The 14711-nt window shown below is 39.6% G+C and overlaps 1 protein-coding gene and 1 long non-coding RNA gene across 14 annotated transcripts in view; one reads left to right on the plus strand and one right to left on the minus strand.

The window, feature by feature from the left end:
- Positions 1-14711, minus strand: part of MRTFA (myocardin related transcription factor A) — a 194201-nt gene that overhangs the window by 37783 nt on the left and 141707 nt on the right. For 11 of the 13 annotated variants that reach the window (XM_070253668.1, XM_070253664.1, XM_070253669.1 and 8 more), the window contains one exon: positions 2037-2102. In XM_070253668.1, coding sequence (XP_070109769.1) covers positions 2037-2043 — 7 coding nt within the window. In that variant the 5' untranslated portion in view covers positions 2044-2102. Of the gene's footprint in view, positions 1-2036; positions 2103-2424; positions 2720-14711 lie in introns of those variants that run through there. The other 2 variants (XM_070253667.1, XM_070253672.1) reach the window with 2 other exon arrangements.
- LOC138921140 (uncharacterized) overlaps positions 13211-14711 on the plus strand; it is a 45508-nt gene continuing 44007 nt past the window's right edge. The window contains exon 1 of the long non-coding RNA XR_011433452.1: positions 13211-13321. This is a non-coding gene — a long non-coding RNA (uncharacterized lncRNA). The remainder of the gene's footprint in view (positions 13322-14711) is intronic.

A 14711-nucleotide genomic window follows, 5' to 3' on the forward strand; every position in this document is an offset into this window, starting at 1 on the left:
GAACGTATTACAGATCCTGAGAAGCTGCATTACGCTCTCAGAACTAGTACTATCATTACAGTCAGCACCCCATGGATCATGCTCTTTATTTTCTGTATGGGTAAATTTTAGCTACTCAAATAAACTGTTAAACCATGCCCTATATTTCTTTAATCTCTATAGCATCTAGGACTACCCTGGGCACAATGTAGATGCTAAACATGTGATGTCCTTCGTGAAAGGGACAAGGTAACTTGTTCCTCTACAAAGGTTTGTAGATTGGCAGATCTGGAGGGTTTGTAAGGCACAGCATTGCCCTACCCCATCACTTTACTGATCCACTGCACAAGCCATCTGCTCTATCTGACACCTTAAGGGTTGGAGGTCGGGAGTCCTTCCCTGGAAGTCCAGAGAAGAGTACAGCATAACATGGGTAAATGGTTTGGTAGTTAATTGCAGTAAATGAATTCAAGACTTAAGTCCCCTGGCTGATGCTTGGGAGAGAAACGGACCGCAGACTCCTTATACTTGCCATACCGTTCTACCTCTTAGAAATGGACCTGCCACTCTCATGACATAAATCAAACCCCATCCTCATTTGCTCAAAAGCCTTCAATGGCTTCCCACTGTACTTAAAACCCACCTCCTCCATGTGGCTGATAGGGCCCTCATTCTGGCCCCACCCTCCTTGCCAATTTTAACTTGCCCTCACTCTCCTCTCACTTACCAGGCCCCAGCCACACTGGCTTCTTTGACATTTTCAAACATGCCAGGCTCTTGTCTGCACTAGGCCCTTATACTTGCTTTTCCTTCTCCCTGGGCCCTCTTTCTGCTTCTGAATGGCTGACTCCAACTCATCTTTCAGATCTCAGCTCAAATAGTTCCTCCTCAGGGAGGCCTTTCTTGACCATCTTATCTAAAGTGACCCCATCTCATTCCTATTACTTGTTAACACACCAACCAGCTAATTTACTTGATAGCACTTACCATGCTCTGAAATAATCTTGTTTATTTATTAGTCTCCTTGTTTATTATCAGTCTTCTCCTTCTAAATATAAACTCCTGAGAGCAGGAGCTGGATTTATCTTGCTGTATCACAGGCACATATTACATACTCAAATATTTTGAATGAATGAGTGAATAAGAATTAGTAAAATACAGTGGCAGTGGGTCAGCAGGCACTGGGTTAAGGTAAAAAACATTAGTTCTCCCACTATGAAGCTAGAAGTTGTTGTATGACAATATTCTGTATGACATACGACATATATGTTGTATGACTTTGGGTTTTTTTCTTCATCAGAGTGTAGCCAAGTAGTGATAACATACAAAGAGAAAAGAAAGAAGAGGGAGAGCCTAAGCTCTCTGCTGACAACTTAAAAAGAAATGTCAAAAAGAGCAAAACCTTGCTGGCTCCAGCTTCCATTCAGTTTATAATGCTGTTGGTATTGAAAGCAAATTTTCTTACTTCTAACAGATCCCAAAGTTGGTTTCCTTTCTCCCCAAGTGATGCATGCAGTTCTGTACTCACTAAGCCCAGCTCTGCGATAACCCCATCAACAACTCCATTCAAGCACACTCATACCCATGGCAGCCTTAGGATATCTGACGATCTCATTCTAAACAAAACTGTACTTGATTCAAAATACCAGTGAAAAATTATTTTCTCTTTCCAAGAACCTGAACACTAAGGCAAAACATATGCAAGAAGTGGGTGCTTCCTACAACACCCCAGCTCAAGATCTGCTCCTCCTCTAAAGGGAAGTGCAACAGGGCGTAGAAACTCTCCTAAAGGTGCACGTCAAAAGCTAAGAATGATTCAATGGCACTGTTACACTTAATGCTGTCTGCTTCACTGAACTTCATCAATTAGGGCAGTTATCTTAACTATTAGTGACTGAGAGTCCCTGAACTTGGAAAAGTACAAGAAAGAAAAGACTGAAAAATGAAACCCATCACCCTCGTTTTCTGGTGGATGCTTCCCATGGCATGTAGGGCACACATGATCATGTCCTAAAAGCAACTCTACCAAATGCTGAAGGAGAAAGAGTGGTACTTACGCGGCATGATCCCTTGGCTCACCAGTTCTTCCCGCGTCCGGCGCTGCTGGAGCTTCAACTGCAGCACTGCAAGGCAGCAAAGAGAGAGGAGAGACGAAGGCTCAGTCGGGCATTCCACCACAAAAGACACATTTTCACATGCAAAGAAAGTCTCAGAACAGAAGAGTGTAGTGTGAAAGATGGATCCCCTTTAATTGTGACTGTCTGTAATTGCAGAAGTGGCCTGATACAGCAGGGTTTCCGTATTCTGCTGTGGGCGGCGAGAGGAAGTTGCGAAGGGTCTTGCAGGGCGATAACAATCCACAAAGCACCCTAGTCTGGCCTCTTGCTCAAAACCTCCTACAAGACAGTGTCCACCTCCAAACACTAAAAACACACAAATTCTTACCTCAAAGAAAATACAATGAGGACCACAACCCAGCAGAAAAAGCTTTCTGGATGTTCTACATTTTCTTCCTGGTAGCAAATGTTTACCACCGTTTAAGTATAACGAATAATACAGTTATTCACATAGATCAGGAAGTACTGGTTATTTGTGAAATCTTTTCTTTTGTATCTAAAAATTATACCAATTTTCACCAAGCATTGCATTTCTCTAAATCAGAAAATATTCTACCATTAATCTAACTCTTTTTCTTTTTCTTTCTCTTCCTCTTCACTTACAGCCTTTCTCTGTTGAGGTCAAACAAGCAGGCTAGACGACTCAAAAGCACATCCGGGCTAGGGGAGGGTGATAGGTGTTTCTCCTCTTTCCACCCTGGCAACACCACTTCATCAAACAACTTAATAGGGAATTTTTTTTTAAGTTAAAAGTCAATTATCTCTATTTCAAATGCCAGTGAAACCTAAAGGGTATTACCACTGCACACCATGCAGAACGATGATGGCAGGGCAGCCTGCACTCAGCGGCTAAGCAAGAAAATGTTCAGAGGAGGGTTAGGAAGATCGCACTGGCAAGGAAAGTCCCTTACATGCTAAGTCTTCAATTATAAAGTCCCCGCAAGTCACATCTGAGGGGGACCCGAATCTGTTAGGAATCATATTATCCTAATATCTGCCCTTTCCATTGACAGAGTAGTTTTTAAGAAGATCTCCAAGAACGGCAGAACCATAACTAGACTCCTGACTATACCTCAAATTCAGCAGGTCCAAAGCAGAATCTATCTTTCCCCTTAAAACCTAACCTACTTCCCATCCTTTTTATCTCTTTAATGGTATTCCTATCCCTCCCAGGACTAATATTAAAAATTTTGAGCCACCTTCAACTTCTCCACCTCCTCACGCTCCTCTCTTACCAAGTTTCCACACCACATTGTCCCATGTTGCAGTGACGGCTCACTGGCTGTGTCTCCGCCATTCTAAGTGACCCCACTCGAAGCTGCCCAATGACTCTTCCTCAAGTACCACATACTTGCCCAGCTCTTTGTTCACTTCACCTGGAAATGCCTGCCCTCTTCACCTGACCTTCCTGGCTCACTCCCCAGCATTCAGAATTACTCTAGGCTTCCCTTCTGTGAGCTACCTTTTATGTTATAAAAAGTATAGTAATATTTTGCCCTTCAAGGGGTAATAGTTACCCCTTGAATATATCTTATCTCTCCTTTCAGTTTACAAACTCCTGGAGGGTAAGGAATATATTTTATTAACATATGCCCCCCATAGCACTTAAAACACAGTAGGCATTTAATAATTATTATTTTTTTTAAAGATTGGCACCTGGGCTAACAACTGTTGCCAATCTTTTTTTTTTTTTCTGCTTTATCTCCCCAAACCCGCCCTGTACACAGTTGTATATCTTAGTTGCATGTCCTTCTAGTTGTGGGATGTGGGACGCTGCCTCAACATGGCCTGACGAGCGGTGCCATGTCCGCGCCCAGGATCCGAACCCTGGGCCGCCGCAGCGGAGCGCGTGAACTTAACCGCTCAGCCACGGAGCCGGCACCTCTAATAATTATTTCTTGAATTGAAGTGCATCTAAAAATGATATTACATACAGTCTGAGAAATCCAATCAGGAAGTTTTTACTATTATTATTTTTTAAAACAAATTAACACTGTTAAAAACAAAGACTTGCAGAATGGATGAAAACAGCAACAGCTACACTAGTAGCTAACATTTATAGAACATGTGCTCTGAGCCAGACACCATCTTATGTACTCTCATGTTTTAACTCAATTAATCTTTCTAATACCCCTATGGAGACACATGGGCATTATTAATCCTATTCCACAGGTAAGGAAAATGAGGCCCAGAGAGATTAAGTAATTTACCTAAGGTTATACCGCTAACAAGAGGTTAACAGGATTTGAACCCAAGCATTCTGATTCCAGCACCTGGGCTCTTACTTCTCTGCTTCTCCAGGGTCTTCAGGAGGCCTGTGCTACTGAGATAACAGGCATGGAATGTGATCACCTGGGTTCACTCTCTGGGAGACAGACAAAGGAGCTGAGGAAACTAGATGGTTCAGGCCAGGAGCTTGGGTGATCAACTTCAGTAAAATAAATTTAATTAATCTAGGAACTTGATTCCAGAATAAATTATAATCACAAATCGGCATAATAATAATAATAATAATAATAAAACAAATAACAGGAGTCACTGAGTGTTGCTATGATGTGTCATGCCCTAGGTTAAGTGACTGACAGGCTTTTAATTAAAAAAAAAAAAAGTCCTGTGAGGATGGTACAATTATAATCTCCATTTTACAGATGAGGAAACTAAGGATCAGAACTTTAAAATTTTGCCTTCAGTCACACAGCTCAAAAGTGCTGGAATGAGGATTCATACCCAGGTCGCTGTGACTCTAAAGTGTGGGCACTTAATACCATGTCACACATCTCCTTGATGGAAAGAAAGAGGAGGGCCAGACAGGATAAAGTAACAGGGGAAAAAAGGGCAAATATTTGTCATCTTTAATAGTGTTTCTAAGGCCCACTGTAACATGAGCTATTAGAAAATTATTAAATCTCACTAATTGGATTTCAGAGAATAGAGAAATCTAAATGCAATTCAAGAAGTCTGAACATTTCAAAGAAACAATAACTAATGAAAATTATGGCTATTACCCAAGAATAATTTTGAAATATCAATCAGCAGCCCTCCTAAATAAACCATATACAGACAGGGCCATAAGGGATATTGTGCAAATTTTTTCTTCTGTTTCTTTTTAAAGGTATGCTTTTTGGTGAGTAAGACAGGCCCTGAGCTAATATTTGTTGCCAATCTTCCTCTTTTTTTTCCCCCCTCCCCAAAGGGCCAGTACATAGTTGTATATACTAGTTGTAGGTCATTCTAGTTCTTCTATTTGGGACGCCACCGCAGCATGGCTTGATGAGCAGTGCCATGTCTGCACCCAGGATCCGAACTGGCCAACCCTGGGCCAGCGAAGCAGAGCGTGTGAACTTAACCACTCAGCCACAGAGCCAGCCCCTATGCAAACTTCTTGATTGAAAAACTTCTTGCTTCATGAAAGCAAAAATTTAAGTCTGTGATTCAAGTTTTTTATGGACAGCACAGTAAAGGCCTATTTAGCTTTTTTTTTTTTTTAACAGCTCTAGTTCAAAGAGGAAGGTTTATCTAATAAACCATTTCCATCTCTAAAACTAAATGAAATTAAAGTTCAGTTATCCAAAAATTCCATCTTGTCCCTCTCAGCAGTTAACTCCAAATATGCTTATCTGAAATCTGACCAAGTTCCCCATTCAAATAACAGAATTTACCCTGGATCAGTACTATCTTGGGTATTGTCACAATTTGATTGTAGGTATGTATTGTTTTATACATTGCATAGCCCTCTTCTGCCAACTCTAACAATGTTTATAAGGAGGAAAAAAGAAAAGACCTAAGCAATAAACTCAGAATTATAGCAGTCAACCCATACTTCATTTTATTTTGAAATTTATCTGTTTGGCTATGCACATATACAATGATCCTTCTTCTAAGACTTTCGACTACAAGCAAATGGATATTTGTATGAATTTCCCCCTTCTCTAGTCTATCTTAATTCCTCTTAACTCCAAACACTCTAAATAAAATGCCTTTATCTTTCCAGACCTTAGGAATGATTCATTTTAGAAGAAATCATTTAGTAACTCACTTTCAGTAAATACTCTAAGAGCCATATGTTCTATATTCACTACAGAGGGTACCCAAATCAGGAGTGTATTTCAGAGGCCATACATTTAATGCACATCCACTCTCACCAAGAAATATCTGACACTAGTTCATGATTATATTCACAGAGCAGTGATAGACCAAGGAGATTCAAGAGAGTGGGAATTTGACAAAATCTCTCTATTTCATTCTACATCACCATTTAGATTTTCTCTCCACCTCCAAGTCAATAAGAACAAAAATAACCGTTTGTGTACAAGCATGAGTTTTTCTACCTTCACTGTTATTGAATTCCACAAATTTAATATATTTTAAATCTGTTTCTAATTCGGCCTGTGGGAGCAGCCTATATAGAGATGAACAGATGTCTTTAAAGCTGATGGATGGTGAATCAACCAAGTTGTCTATCAGAAAAGGATTGGAACAAAAAGAAAATAAACCGAACCACAAAGTAGAGAACCCTAGGTTCTCCACTCCCCATGGAAATAATAAAGTTTTTCACCTTGATTGTTTTTCAAACAAAGGTAATCAACTGCTATTTGAATAACTGGCTAGTATTTGGGAAATCAAAGCAAAGGAGTGACTTGCATATATTTCTGCCCTGTAAGACCACAGAAGTATGTTGACGGCATTCAAGGGATAATGCCCAAGAACTGGACACATCAAACAATTGGGTCAATCAGGACCGTTTGGACAGAAACAGACCAAAGTGGCGTGTTCTCAAGCCCAGCTCTGTGGCTTCCACCGGTCAGCAGTCATGGATTTCACCGGAAAGGGAGATGTGCAGCTTGGCAAGGTTGTTCCTACCTTATTCATATTTACCCATTATTGATCCCACAAAGGCTTCTAGAATACAGAACTAAAGTTATGAGGGAAGTAGAAAAAAACAGGAAGGGGGTTAGTATGGGAATGACAGCGAAAGAACAAAAACCCTCCCTCTGCATCATCCTTTGCTCAGTAAGACCCTTCAAAGAAGATTCTGACTGCAGGGACAATTCAGTTAATTCAGCCCTAACTCAGGAACACTAACAAGTCTTTTTCTCATTTCTTTAAATTTTGATATGAAACTTTAAATCAAACCTCATCAAATGACAATGAATTTGGCCACAGCTTTTCAGCCTACACAGCTCGAAAATAAACAGAAAATTCAGACAGGCCTATAACAAGCAAAGAGATTGACTTAGTAATTAAAAATCTTCCTACAAAGAAAAACCCAGGGCCAGATGGCTTCACCGGTAAATTTTACCAAACATTTAAGAGAAGAATTAACACCATTTCTTCACAAACTCTTCCAGAAAACAGAGGAGAGAACACTTCCCAACTCATTCTATGAGGCCAGTGATACTCTGATACCAAACCCAAAGAAAGACATCATAACAAAACTAGAGACCAATATCCTTTATGAATATAGATGCAAAAATCCTCAACAAAACACTAGAAAATAGAAGCCAGAACTGGAACCAAATCTTCTGCATTTTTATCCTTGTATTCCTGCCCTTGTTCCAGTGATTCTCAACCCTTACTTCACAAATAAAATCATCTGAGAAGGTTTTTAATTGGTCTGGAGTGGGGCCTGGGCATCAGCACTTTTCAAAAGCTTAACAGATAATTCCAATGTAATGCCAGGTTGAGAACTGCTGCCCCATTTAACGCTACCTCGGCCTAAGTTAAATTCACTTTATATTGAAAAATTAAACATGTTCTGCCAACGTTCATGATGTCAATTATAGATCATGTCAAGTAATAGTACTAAGTAGATTTAATTCATCAGTAGATAACAAGCAGCTTTTCTTTTGATGCTCCCTGCTTTAAAGCACATTATCTTTTGATGTGTACTGAACAATGGTTCAATCTTTTTAAGTTAAAATTTTTGTTTTAAATTTGTTAAAAAGTTTGTAACAGTAGAGAACTTTCATTTTCTAACACACTTCTTCCACAAAAACTATTTATTGTTTACCACCAAAGGTTTGTAAGGGGGAAAAATGGCTAAAGAACAACCAATAAAGAAAGAAAATCTCGTATCTTCAGACTCACTTCTGCAAGTTTTCTATCCAAATTTAATGCATGTGACCTGAAGCTTCATATACTAAGTTCTCTTTTATATATCGCCTAGCATATGTATTTAATAAATATTATTTGTTAAAAGTAATTTTAGATGGTACATTCTTACTCTAAATTCTGTTCCTTCTATAAATTCCCAAAACCTGATCTCCCAATAAGTGGTATATTTTCTCCCCTCATTAAGCTTCAGGTACCAGTCCCAGAATAAATAAGCAAATACAATTCAATTCAGCAATAAACACCACTACCTCTAGCTTCAAACTGGACAATAGGTTTCACTGGGAAAATGAGAGAAGGAACAGAGTGGGTTTTAGCCTTATGTGAAGCTTAGCATGCTAAGAACTGGAATATTCCTCTTTGCAGTAGTGAATCATACCTATTTTACTGGTCTATTTCATACCTCAGTTTATCCCATATGCCAAAAAAATCATTTAGTGACACCCAAATTGTAAACTATATTGCCTATCACTTAGAACCAAAGGCTCTTCTCTGAACACTTACTATTTTCATTCTTAGAATGTATGATTAAAAGTAGGTGAAGGGTGTCACATGTTAATTATATCTCAACAGAAAAATTAATTTTTCTAAAGAGAAGGTGAAGGACATCACCAGAAGAGGGTATTTTTCACATTCTGCTGCCTGGATTACTTTACAGGATTATCATCAAAATAGGGATTCGGAGTCAGGGTGGGAGAGAGTTCTCCTCCATGCATTCTCTCACTCATTCATCTAACAAATATTACTAGACAACTAATATGCGCCAGGCCCTGTGCCAGGTGCTAGATACACTATGGTCTCTGCTCACATAAAGCTTTCTGTGCAGAAGGGAAACAGACATCAAACCACATATAAATAAGTACAAGTTGTGATTAACATTTTACAAGAAAAGAATAAAGGATATGAGAGATCAGACCATGGAATCCACAGTTTCTCCTCCTCTAATGTTCTGTAATAACTGTTCACATTTCCTCTTTACTACTATAAAGTCAACTGTTTAAGATACTAAAACTCCTTGAAAAACAGAGACCTCAGGGTGAACTATATTAAAATAAGTAAGGTAAAGCACACAGTTTCATTTATTCACTTTGCTTATTTGTTTAGCTGCTCCAGGGTTCACGTACTAGCTGGTCAGCACATCTATTCACCTCACATTCATGCCTTATTCAGTTCTTCCTTAGTTCCTTGTCAAAACTTTCTTAGGCATTCATTCAAGAAATATGAGAGTCTACTACAGATGCCAGACACTTTGCTTGCTGCTGGGGATAGAGCAGTGACCATACAGAGTCGCTGCCTTCAGCGGAGTTTACGCTTTCATGGGGGGAACAAACATCAAATAAGTACTTATAGGAGTGCAGAGTGTTTTCATGGAGAACATACTCAGACACCACAACCCAACTAAGCAGTCTGACTGCTCCCATGATCCAGTTCACGCACTGAAACATCTTCTGTATTCTCAAAGCCAGGGCTGGGTGCTAGAGATACATATGTGAATAAGACGTGGCTCTCATCTTCATGAAATTCTTAAAGTCCAACGGGAAAAAGAGACTCAAAATAAGTAGTTACAATGCTATAAGAAAGATACTGATGTCTGTAATATCAATTATTACTTAAAAAGTCATAGGAAAATGCATAGCTAGTACACATGCCCTACTACTAACGGTCCCTGCCAAATTCAAAGTCATTTAGTCTTATGTGTGATACACATGTATGCATAAATAATAAAAAGAAATGTTGCTTTCTTAAGAAGAATAAAAATTCAAATAACTATGTATTTTTTAAGTTCTATGGGAGTGCAAACATGATGCTACTCAACACTGGAAATCACAGAGAAAGAGAAACAAGATCATTTCTATGTGGGGTGGGACTACTGAACATATAAACTGCGCCTTAAAAATATTTTATCTTTATGATCAGTTTGTACTAAGCTTTCAAGTTATTTCCTTGTATCATTCCCAAAAAATAATACTCCTGTGGGCCCCTATTTATTGTAATCTCCCGCAAGTCCTTCCCGATAGTGACTAGAAAGACGTAAAAGACAGGCGAGTCCCCTCACTCCTTTCCATCGCGTCTCCTGTCTCTGCTTCTCAATCCCTACCCTGTCCTATGGCATCCCTGGAATTTTTTTCTTCTCCTGTTTCTTATACATAATTTCCTCAAGCTTTCTAAACTCTAAGGTTCTCTGGCCTTTTCATGATTAATTTTCTTCCTTCAACTTGGAAAACCAGCCTGAATGGCACAGTGTACACTGCACCAGAAATGTATTTCTGGCTTGTGCTTTTAATATAAACAACAGCATTTTAAAAGCCCAAGGTATTCTATAATTAGCCCTACCCTTAACCAGAAATGGTTTACTGTCAATCTAACTGCGCTTTCTGGGGAAAGGGGCAAGCATTGTATACTGGGTTGGTTGTATGCCTATTTTATAAGTTCCAAGTGAATGCAATAACATTACAGAACTGACCTTTAAGGGGAGAGCAAAGAACATCACAGAAAGAATTAGATGACATGGGTTCCAGTCCTGGCTCTGTTGCTACCTAATCATCACTTAACTTCTTTTAGCCTTGATCTTCTCACTATAATACAACTTGGAAAAATAATCCCCGCCCCGAGGCTCAGTAAAACACAATGTACGTGAAAAACGCTTTGTAAAACTATAACACAGAATATAAATGTTTCACTAGAGGCCTTTACATCAGATAGCTTTTCTCTAGGAGAGGAGTAAGAACTGCTAGTAATCTAGTACCACACCTCCAATGAGATGCTTTATTTTGCAAAGTAAAGGGCTTTATATCAAAACACCCTTATTTAAAATCATATCCCAAGTTGTTCTGAGGCAGGGGGAAGGGAGGATGGTTGTTCTGGGGGAAGGGAAGGGAGGAAAGTGCTGGGAGGAAGAGAAGGGAGGAAGGTGGTGGGAAGAGGGGAAGGGGAGGGAAGGGAAGGGGAGGGAAGCGAAGGGAGGTGAAGGGAAGAGAGGAAGGGAAGGGAAGAGGAGAAGGGAAGAGAGGAAGGGAAGGGAAGAGGGGAAGGGAAGGGAAAGGAGAAGAACTGTTTCCTTTTGAAAGGCAATTCTGGAACACGTAGTCAGTGAAGAAGCACGCTCTGTTCCCAGACTCTAGACAACCTGGTATGTATAAAGAGGAAGACTTAGAGAACGGCAGAAGAGTCGGTACCCATTCATTAATAAAGTTAAATATACAGTGAGTGTTCAAAGCGCGCTCCTGAAATTCTAAGCTGTCAATATGGAAATAGTGGTTAAAGGACCCAGAAAGGACCATTCTTCTGTTGCCAGAGAAAGAAAGACCTGCAGAAATTCAGATACAGAATTAAGACAAGAAAGAGGAAGTAGAGGTGAGAAAAACAAATTCTCTCTGGGATCCTACTGATCCACCATCTAAAAATCATATGGCTAAATGCAGTGTGGTATCCTGGGTCGGATCCTGGAAGAGAAAAAGAACATCAGTGCAAAAACCCCAATAATGCTCGGAGTTCATTTAGCGGTGTACCAGTGTTAATCTCTCAGTTATGACAAAGGTACAATTATGTAAGATGCTAACATTAGGGGCAACTGGGTCAAAAGTATATGGAAACTCTCTCTATATTATGTGTGACTTTTTCATAAGTCTAAAATTATTCCAAAATAAAAAGTTTATTTAAAAAAACCCAAGCATTTGACTTTCCCTTCAGAAAGATTCACAAATCAATTACTAAACATATCAAGGGTCAGGTTTTTTAAACTAAAATGCTGCCATCTCTTGGACAGAAAGAAATTACTGATTAATTCCTATAAATGACTAATTAATTATGTAGAACAAGTAATCATGAGTCTTCTAATAAACGCAAATTATAAAATGATTTGTAGCATAAACAAATACAATGAACCATAATGTAATGTTGAAGAGAGGAATCCCTAATTCTGCTTAAAATTACACATGCTAGAAAACATCTAAACGAGATTCAAATTTTAAATTTTATCAATATGCTCAATCATTCAACCCTTTCACAACTCCATAAATTTTTCTTCCATCTCTGTATATACTGTGGAAACATGAGTTAAATTATCTTTCAAATAATCTGCTTTATAAATCAGAAATAATACCAAAAAATGATAAATGTCTTCTCTTCATCTGAATATCATCAGAGATACAGGTAAAGAGATGAGGTATTTTCCTGGGTTGGTAAACCTGGGCTACTTAAACATGTAACCTAGTAATTTACAAATGAGCTTATAAATATCTAACTTGAGCCACTGAAATAGGCAGAATAAAAGGTCTCTGTATTGTGTTATAATACTTATGCACACATCATGTCATTTAATTCTCAAAACAAAGCTATGTGAAAATGCTATTATTATACTATTTTGTAGATGAGGAAATTGAGCATTAGAGACATGAAGCAACATGCTTAAGGTCAGAGAGTAAGTAAAGGGTAGAAGAGAAAGTGGAATCCAGCTCCATCTCAATCTACAGCCTGAGCCTTTAACCACATTCTATGTCGTATTTTTCTTCCTTCATAAGACACACCAGTTCCCTGTGTTTAAGAAGGAAACCATAGGGCCAGCCCGGTGGTGCAGCAGTTAAGTGTGCATGTTACTCTTGGGCGGCCCGGGGTTCACCGGTTCGGATCCAGGGTGCAGACATGGCACCGCTTGGCAAGCCATGCTGTGGTAGGCGTTTCACGTATAAACTAGAGGAAGATGGGCACGGATGTTAGCTCAGGGCCAGCCTTCCTTAGCAAAAAGAGGAGGATTGGCGGCAGACGTTAGCTCAGGGCTAATCTTTCTCAAAAAAAAAAAAAAAAGACTATATTAATAGTGCTATCTGTATCATGTGGCTGGAAAAAAATGATCTATATACTTACTAACTAGGGGAAAATCCAGGTGATTTCAGTGAACAGTATGTAACATGTCAGAATTCTAGAATCTGAAAAGGCTCCTTATATTCAAATTCCAAAAGGAATAGAGACTCTTAACAGGATAATGGCGCTCACATGTAAAGGTCATTCAAAAGGGCTCCTCCCAGAGACAGGAGGCAGGCTGGAAGGATACAAGACAACTTCACAGGCCTACGTCCCAACTTGGCTCTCAACGCAGAAACATCCACACCAAAAAGGTAGAGAGCACCCACTTCCTGGTACATCTTCCGTCCTGCATTCTATCAGGGGTTCTTCCTGGTACTAGGGAGATTCTGGGCATTCGTTCATTTATTGAACTAAAATTTATTGTACACCTATTACAGGCTAGGCACTGTGCTAGGTGATATAGCAGTAAAATGGACAGATGAGGTCCCTGCCCTCACAAAGCATATTTTCCAGTGGAGGAAACATAATAAGTTACATATATTATAATTTCCAGCAGTACATTATGTAAAGAAAAATGCAGTGGAATAAGAGAACAGAGAGTGACTGGGGGTGGTAATTTTAGAGTACACAGGGAAGGCCCTTCTGAGGAGACAGATCACTCTTTCACAGAAGCCTAAATAATATGATAAATCATGAAAAGATCTGGAGAAAGAGTGTTCCAGGCAGCAGAAAAAAGCAGGTGCAAAGGCACTGAGGTGAGAAAAGGCTTGTCTTGAGAAAGAAACTAAGATACAAGAAATGTGGAATCTACTATGTTGAACTAACAATGCAGTCACTGGGCTGGAGTCACAGCAGTGACTCATTTAATCTCAACAGCTATTTGAGGGATGTATTACCTCTATTTTATAGACAAAGAAACAGAGGTTCAAAGAGGTTAAGCAACGATCTGCACAGCAAGAAAGAGGCAGAGCCAGAGTTCAAATACAGGTTGGCCTGATACCAAAGTCTGTGCTTTTTCTACTACATCACATTCAATGCCAAAGTCATAGCAAAAATATTAATAATTATACAAAAATAAGTAAGTGAATAAATCAAACTCTTTCCCACATCCTCAAAACTCCGAGGCTCACCATTTCATTTTGGGTAGTTGCTCATCTCCCCCCTTGAAGTAATCTGCTTCTCTAATTGCAGCAGACAGATCTCAAACTGCCAGCTACCTCAATGTCATCAGTCTCTTTCCTGAGGATCCATGAGGCAATGCTCAAAGAACTCCATCACATAAGATCCGAGCACAATGTGCACCAGCACCAGACGTCTGAATGGGGTGGAGATAAATTAGGAATGTACTTCCTTTAGACTGGCAGGGCCATCTGAACAACCCCTTCCAAAGCTAAAGGCACCAGGAACAGCATTCTCCCTGCTGCATTAGTTCTGCACGTTCACCCAGAAAATGTAGGCAGCCTCAAATCTCATTAGCTACTCCTGCTCGTATTACTGGTGCTGACATACTACACCCAACTTTGTTGAGGGCAGGTGACAGGTGAGCAGATTCAAAACTTGGAACACGGTAGTTATTTCACAGCAAGCCAAGGGTGACAAAAGTTTTTTTCCCTTAAAACTATATTACAGGGGCCGGCCCTGTGGCCCAGTGGTTAAGTTCGCGAACTCCGCTATGGTGGCCCAGGGTGTCTCTGGTTCAGA

The sequence above is a fragment of the Equus caballus genome, chromosome 28 (genome assembly GCF_041296265.1).
Source record: "Equus caballus isolate H_3958 breed thoroughbred chromosome 28, TB-T2T, whole genome shotgun sequence".
NCBI lineage: Eukaryota > Metazoa > Chordata > Mammalia > Perissodactyla > Equidae > Equus > Equus caballus.